The sequence below is a fragment of the Entamoeba dispar genome, genomic scaffold, assembly GCF_000209125.1.
Source record: "Entamoeba dispar SAW760 scf_1105229457977 genomic scaffold, whole genome shotgun sequence".
In the NCBI taxonomy this organism is placed as follows: domain Eukaryota; phylum Evosea; order Mastigamoebida; family Endamoebidae; genus Entamoeba; species Entamoeba dispar.
The window spans coordinates 1-6,743 of NW_001852962.1; the positions used below are offsets into that span (position 1 = coordinate 1).

At 24.3% G+C, this 6,743-nt stretch overlaps 5 protein-coding genes across 5 annotated transcripts, besides 14 other annotated features; 2 read left to right on the top strand and 3 right to left on the bottom strand.

Annotated features, from left to right (window-relative positions):
* Window positions 1–88: 88 nt before the first annotated feature.
* Window positions 89–151: a sequence feature (AT_rich).
* A 266-nt stretch (window positions 152–417) lies between these two features.
* On the bottom strand, window positions 418–1,202 carry EDI_300730 (uncharacterized protein; the record flags this gene model as incomplete). The annotated part of the gene is made up of 2 exons (XM_001734133.1): window positions 418–809; window positions 935–1,202. 2 exons carry the CDS (start codon window positions 1,200–1,202, stop codon window positions 418–420), a joined length of 660 nt encoding a protein of 219 aa, XP_001734185.1.
* Window positions 1,203–1,212: 10 nt separating this feature from the next.
* Window positions 1,213–1,326: a sequence feature (AT_rich).
* Window positions 1,327–1,368: 42 nt separating this feature from the next.
* Window positions 1,369–1,437: a microsatellite.
* Window positions 1,438–1,649: 212 nt separating this feature from the next.
* Window positions 1,650–1,711: a sequence feature (AT_rich).
* Window positions 1,712–1,782: 71 nt separating this feature from the next.
* Window positions 1,783–1,810: a sequence feature (AT_rich).
* A 111-nt stretch (window positions 1,811–1,921) lies between these two features.
* Window positions 1,922–1,942: a sequence feature (AT_rich).
* Window positions 1,943–2,193: 251 nt separating this feature from the next.
* Window positions 2,194–2,224: a sequence feature (AT_rich).
* Window positions 2,225–2,239: 15 nt separating this feature from the next.
* EDI_300740 (brix domain-containing protein, putative) lies at window positions 2,240–3,127 on the bottom strand (the record flags this gene model as incomplete). The annotated part of the gene is made up of 1 exon (XM_001734134.1): window positions 2,240–3,127. The coding sequence occupies one exon, from the start codon at window positions 3,125–3,127 to the stop codon at window positions 2,240–2,242; it is 888 nt and encodes a 295-aa protein (XP_001734186.1).
* Window positions 3,128–3,175: 48 nt separating this feature from the next.
* Window positions 3,176–3,229: a microsatellite.
* Window positions 3,228–3,317: a microsatellite.
* Window positions 3,318–3,335: 18 nt separating this feature from the next.
* EDI_300750 (proteasome subunit alpha type-3, putative) lies at window positions 3,336–4,079 on the top strand (the record flags this gene model as incomplete). Its single annotated transcript, XM_001734135.1, has 1 exon — window positions 3,336–4,079. The coding sequence occupies one exon, from the start codon at window positions 3,336–3,338 to the stop codon at window positions 4,077–4,079; it is 744 nt and encodes a 247-aa protein (XP_001734187.1).
* An 87-nt stretch (window positions 4,080–4,166) lies between these two features.
* On the top strand, window positions 4,167–5,074 carry EDI_300760 (uncharacterized protein; the record flags this gene model as incomplete). The annotated part of the gene is made up of 3 exons (XM_001734136.1): window positions 4,167–4,731; window positions 4,794–4,968; window positions 5,014–5,074. The coding sequence occupies 3 exons, from the start codon at window positions 4,167–4,169 to the stop codon at window positions 5,072–5,074; spliced, it is 801 nt and encodes a 266-aa protein (XP_001734188.1).
* Window positions 4,581–4,601: a sequence feature (AT_rich).
* Window positions 5,075–5,129: 55 nt separating the features above from the next.
* Window positions 5,130–5,750, bottom strand: EDI_300770 (uncharacterized protein; the record flags this gene model as incomplete). The annotated part of the gene is made up of 1 exon (XM_001734137.1): window positions 5,130–5,750. One exon carries the CDS (start codon window positions 5,748–5,750, stop codon window positions 5,130–5,132), a length of 621 nt encoding a protein of 206 aa, XP_001734189.1.
* A 408-nt stretch (window positions 5,751–6,158) lies between these two features.
* Window positions 6,159–6,181: a sequence feature (AT_rich).
* A 209-nt stretch (window positions 6,182–6,390) lies between these two features.
* Window positions 6,391–6,462: a sequence feature (AT_rich).
* A 125-nt stretch (window positions 6,463–6,587) lies between these two features.
* Window positions 6,588–6,622: a sequence feature (AT_rich).
* Window positions 6,623–6,716: 94 nt separating this feature from the next.
* Window positions 6,717–6,743: a sequence feature (AT_rich).

Here is a 6,743-nt window from a genome sequence, read left to right on the forward strand (position 1 = left end):
ATAAAAATATTTTTAATTAACACTATTTACTCTAAAAACTTGAGAGATAAATATTAACTTAATTATGTAATATCTTCTTATCCTGAACTTAATTATTTTTAACAAATTAATAAAGTATCATATTAACTATATTTAAATAGAATAAATATTTGAATAGATCTTTTATTAATGGAATCTAATTCTTATTTGAATTTGTACAAAAATAAAAAAAGATTGAATTAACATTCAAAAGAATAATAACAAACTTTTTTCATACTTAAATACTTTTTTGATGACTATCATATTTTTTTTTTCAACACTTAATATTCAAAGTATTACTTAGTTGAGTGTTAGTTTAACAAAGAAACAATAAAAAAATAGAACAAATAATTAAGTAAAAAATAATGAACATTTTAACGAATGATTGATGGTTCAAATCTATTCAAAAGAACATAATTGCAATTTGTAATTACCAAACAAATCATAAACTTGATTCTGACGTTCTAAAATATCTCTAACTAATTCACTTCGTTTAGTATCACAATTTCTTAAGTATTTACTATACAACTTACTAAAAACTTTAACAGAATAACTTAATTGTCTTTGAAGATCATCATAACAACTATAAAGTTCTTGACTAATATTTTGTTTTGAATTTTTATGAGTTAAAATATAAAATGATGGATTAGGTGTTTCTTCTTTCTTTTCTGTAGTTTCATTATCTTTCAATCTATAATACCCTCTATCATGACAAAAGTCTTTTCCACATTCAATTAATGGACAATGATTAAGTGCATCAAGAATAGCTTTTTTCCATTGAGTTGATTGAACTATATTTATTAACCCCTTTCTTTTCATTTCAATTCTTTTCTCTTGTTACCACCTTTTGTATTTAAAATGATAACTATCAACAAGAGATTCATATAAAAACATTATGTTATTGAAATTAACAAACATATCTTTAACTTCACTAACATATCCCAATGACTTTGAATAAATTCATTAATGTCTGTCTTTATTGAATAACACTCCATTTCAGGATGAAGCATTTTAAGTGAACGTAATATCAACACACACAACTTAGTTGTTTTAATTTTTGGATTACTTATTTCAAACATTTTACTCTTTTGGCACAAATAACAATAACACGGTTGTTGTGTTATCTTCTTTTGCATTAGAAATAAATTCAAAGTTAACTTAAACTTCCCAATTCTGTATTTCATCTTTCGTTCCTTTTTTTTATTTAATATCTTTTATTCTTTTTTAATTTTGTTTCAATTTAATTCTGTTATTAATAACATATTTATTTGTTTATTATTCTAAAACTATATTTAAATCATTTTTAAACTATTCATAAATCTATCAAATAACATCGTTATGAATATTCAATTTTCTCATTTTATTTATTTTTACATTTTATTTTTATCATCCTCTTTTTTTTCTTTTTCTATTGTCTTTGTAGAATATTCAATTTCTAACATCTTTCAATTTCTTATGAATTAATACTTCAATTTTATTTTTGTTTTTAAATAACTTTTATCTTTCTCTTTTGTGGAAAAGAAAAAAATAAAATTGAAGGAAAAAACTATTATATCTTCAAATGTGTATTGTTAATCTATCAACATTAAATATAAATCTACTCATTAAACCAGATATTTATTGAAATGTTCATTAATTATGAATAAAAATAAATAAAAAAGTTTTTAAAAGTTTTTTTGGTAAATAAATTTATGATTAAGTTTGTTGAAAAAGGTAAAATCTTTTCAGGTGTTTGAGAAGTAATAAAAAATGATAGATGGTGTCAATTAAATAAATTTATGAATAATATAAACCGAAATTTTGGTAGTTTATAATAATGAAAAGTGTATTGTATCTAATTTATTATATTAACGGATTTAGAATATTCCCTTACCAAAAAGATGAAAATGGTAAATAAAGAACGAAATAAATAAAAATAATATTACTTTTATGAAAACTAACCAAAGAATTGTTATGGAACATTATGAATGTTTGTTAGTATTTAAATAATTTTTACAATAAAACTATTTGTTAGTAATGATTATGTGGAGTTCTTTTCTGATATTTTATGATTTGTCTTAAATATATTAAAAAGTATAATTTGATAACCAAAAAATGACAAATAATAAATATTCTTGGATGAAAGTATCAAATATCAAATAACTTAAAAACATTTTCTGTTGAAAATATGAACAGAAAAATAATTTTTTGAATAAATTAAAAAAATGTAATCACCAATCAATTATTTCTTACTCATTTTTTTTTCTTTCTTTGATTCTCTCAAAGCCTTCGGTAATTTAATTTTCTTATTTAGATGTTCTAAATCTTCACCAATAGCATGTACCCTTCCAATAGTTTGTCCAAACATATCTTTTGAAACGTTCTTCTTTTTCTTTGGTGCAACAAGTTCTTGTGGAACTCTCATTGCTTCTTCTCTCATATCTTCAGCTCCAAATTTGTTTCTGCCAGGTACCATGACAATACGAGGTCCAACTTCATGACTTTCAATAGAAGTTGATGTAGCTTTAATATAATAAACAGTCATATAAATCTTTCCTTCTACAACAGTAAAAACCATCATAGCAGTTAATTCATCTACAACTAATTTCTCATTAACATCATTATGATAAAAATCAATTATCATGTTCTTAAACATTTTAAATTCTTCATTTGTCTCAAATTCCGATCCATTAAAACTATACATTAATCTTGTTGCTGAAGGAGGTTTAACTCCTTCAAATTCGTGAATTGGTTTATATTCTTTAACTAACATCTCTTCCATATCTAATACATGTCCATCAAACATACGAACAAATGTTAAACAATTAGGTCTTTTCTTATTATGTGACATAATAACAAGAAGTGATGCATCTCTTCCTGTACTATAAACTTCTAATGGTCTTTCATCTTCAAATGGAAGAATTTCATGTTTATGATTAAATTTTATAACGTGTGGCTTTTTATATAATGCAAGGTCTTCACAAACATCTGTTAAAATTTTACTTGTATTTCGACCTTTAATAAAAATAGCTGTTTTAGTATTTTCAATTACTTTTGGCTCTTTTCTTTCAAGTCGTTTCCATCCTTTCTTACGGTGAAATGATTTCTTTGGTTCACTTGTTTTGCTCATTTAACTATTCTTATTTTGTTCTATAAAAAAAAAGGGTTTTTAATAACATTTTTTATTCTTTTTATTTGTGTTTTTCTTTTTATAAATTTATATTTTTTTTTAAAAACAAAATTAAAAAACAAATTCTATAAATTATAGTAAAAATGAAATTGAAATAAAAAAGAGAAAAAGAAAAACTAAAAGGAAATAACTCAAAAAGATTACAAGAATGAGTTCAATTGGATCAGGATATGATGATTCATGTACAACCTTTTCACCTGATGGAAAGGTATTTCAAATTGACTACGCAATGAAAGCAGTTGAAAACAGTGCAACAGCACTTTCAATTAAGTGTGTTGATGGAGTAGTATTTGGAGTAGAAAAGTTAATAATATCAAAAATGATTGATAAATCATCAAACAAACGTATATTTAATGTCGGTACTCATATTGGAATCACTTGCGCTGGATTTCTTCCTGATGCAAGAAAATTAGCTAAGAAAGCACAAGAAGAAGCTGAGTCATTCAAAGAAAATTATGGAATGAATATTCCAGTAAAAGTATTAGCAGAAAAGATTGCTATGTATATGCAAAATTATACATTGTATGGATCATTAAGACCATTTGGATGTAGTTTATTAATAGGAGGAGTTGATCAACATGGATATTCCCTTCATTACATTGAACCATCAGGAACAACATATGGATATTTTGCTAATGGAATTGGTAAAGGAAAACAAATATGTAAAAATGAGTTAGAAAAAATAAATTTCTCACAAATCACATGTGAAGAGGCATTAATTAAACTTGTAGAAATTATTGATTTATGTCATAGTGAATGGAAAGACAAACCATATGAGATTGAATTAAGTTGGATCTCGGAAAAGACTAATAACATAGTTAAGAAAGTTGATAAAGAAATGAAACAAAAAATTATTGACCAAGCTCGTAATAAACAAATGCATCAGAATTAATTTAATTTTGTCTTTTTTACTATAATTTAATAGTAAGTTTGTTTTCACTTTCTTTTTTCAAGAACTCAAAAACAAAAAAAGAAGAAGATGTTTTTAGTGAGTTTTAATGAAATTACTAAATATTGTCAAGAATGCATTAAAAACATTTCATTCTTAAGTACTGTTCAACTAATAATTATTTGGGGTGTATATTTTATACTTCCTGAACTAGAGATTGAACCAAAAGGATTTTCTCCTTTAAAATCTCGAGGTGATTTTATACATCAAGTTGGGCCAATGTTGTATCATTGTTTTATTCATGAAGGAATATTACACTTATTTGGGAATTCAATTTCATTATTTGTTTTTGGGGCGTTAGTAGAAAAACAAATTGGGACAACACGAATTATTATATTATTCATTTTATCAATAATACTTCAACCAATATTAATGATTTCTTTATTCTCATTAAAACTTGCTTCAGGTAATTCTGTTGTTGGCATGAGTGGATATATATTTACGTTAATTATTATATTTTATTATCAACCAGGAAAATATATGGATGTTATTTATTGTTGTATTTTAAATATCATTAGTTATATTTTTTGTTTATTGTTATTAGCTCAAGTAAGTTTATCTGGTCATTTTTGTGGAATTATTATAGGAGTTTTATGTTTGTTTTTTTTGGTTTAGAGTTATGTTTTTAATAAGTTAATATAAAACTAATACAACAAGATACAAGAGGATTCCTGGATTGGTTATTTAATTCTCGTCTAATTACAATTATTGATACTGTGATTAAGAGGTTCATTGGTTGTTTAATAATTTATATACCGATTCCAGAAAATTCTATTAATACACAATCTCATTTACAGATTATGTCATTAATCAAATCAGACATTAAATCATTGTTTGTTTTGTTAGTATAATAAAAATTAATTAACTAATTACATAGAATATCTCATTGTTCTCGACACTCAAATGATGCAAATACTCTTAATTCATTACCTATTTGATTTAACCCAAAGAAAAGATGACAATGAACTAATTTATTTCTTATATAAATTAGAGTCAATTGGTATTTTCATTTTCAATCGAAAGCTCGCAATAATCAGCATCATTCAAAACTGGGAAATGTGCTCTCCAATCGAGAAGTTTTTGGTAATCCAAAGTTGAATAAATAATTTGTTCAACTCCAGGTTTTGCCTCTTTAATAGAATATCCAAAATAATCAACAAATCTACAATCTCCAGTATAAACAACATCAGGACAATTTGGGGTAGTATCAGGTAATATTCCACAATTATTTGAAGCAATAACATAACATTGATTTTCAATAGCACGGGCAGTTGTTAAAGTAATCCAATGATGTCTTTTTTCAGCTCTCCAACAAGCAACAATAAGTAAAATGTCATAAGGATCTTCTTTAGAATTTCTTAACCAATTTGGGAATCTTAAATCATAACAAATAGCTAAATTTATTTTCCATCCTAAATAATTTACAACAGTCTTCTTTTGACCTTTTGTGAAACAAATTCCTTCATTTCCCATTGTATAGAGATGACGTTTATTATATTCATAAACTTCTTGTTGAGGAGTTACAAAATAGACTCTGTTATAATATTTTCCATTTTCTTCTATAACAGTAGAACCAACAATTGCACTATTTTTCTCTTTTGCAACATCCTTCATCCATAGAAGTGTTTTACCATTAACACTTGGCTCAGCTACTTTTGATGGTGTTGAAGTAAAACCACAAGAAAATGTTTCTGAAGAACAATCAAGTTTACATTTTTCTTTGGATTAATAGAATTTATTAATTCTCGAAGATGAGCCAAGTTATTGTCGATTTTTTCTGCAACAATATTTGCTTGAATAATACAAACTGAAAGTGGTTGTGTCATAAAGCTAACTTAATTTTCTTTCAAGAGTTCTTTTCCTCTTAAATAGGTTTAGTACGTCCTTTTCAACTAGATTTTCATTTCCTTTTCATTTTTATTTTGAGTTCCCCCCTCATCGAAACAACGAAACATTTCTATAAAATTCCGCTCTCTTTGTGTTTTTTATTTAAAACAAACAAAGATTCCAATTATTCAGTTGATAATTTATTTTATTTTATATTACGAAAAATTTAGAAACAAACACTTGAAAACAATGAATTTATAATAAAGATTTAAATACTATAATCTAATACTTTCAAAAGAACTGAAAGTTTTTTTTAAGAAAAACAATCATTTTCATTTATAGAAATTAAAATATCCAAAACAAGAAAGCAATAAAAACATTTTAAAACATCTTTTTACTATTTTCTTGGATAAAACTAAGTTGAGTCAATTTAATAAAATTCTTTTAAAAAGAGAAATTTTAAATAACAATAGTGAATTAATTTTTAACATTTTATATTCAATAAACATCCAAATTAGTATAAACAACAATTAAAACAGTTTAAATGGTTATAATCTCTTTTTTATAAAAAGCATAATTTTTCAAAAGAGTGATGACATAAAATTTAAGGAATCAAGATTTGAGATAAAATAAAACATATATTTTATAAATAATATAAAGTCAAAAGAAGAACAGAAAAAGTGATATTTAGTAATGAAATAAATTCTTAAAACACTGATAACCAATGAAAATTGGTAAAGATTTAAATTCAAGAAAATATTAAATAAAAATAATTAATTA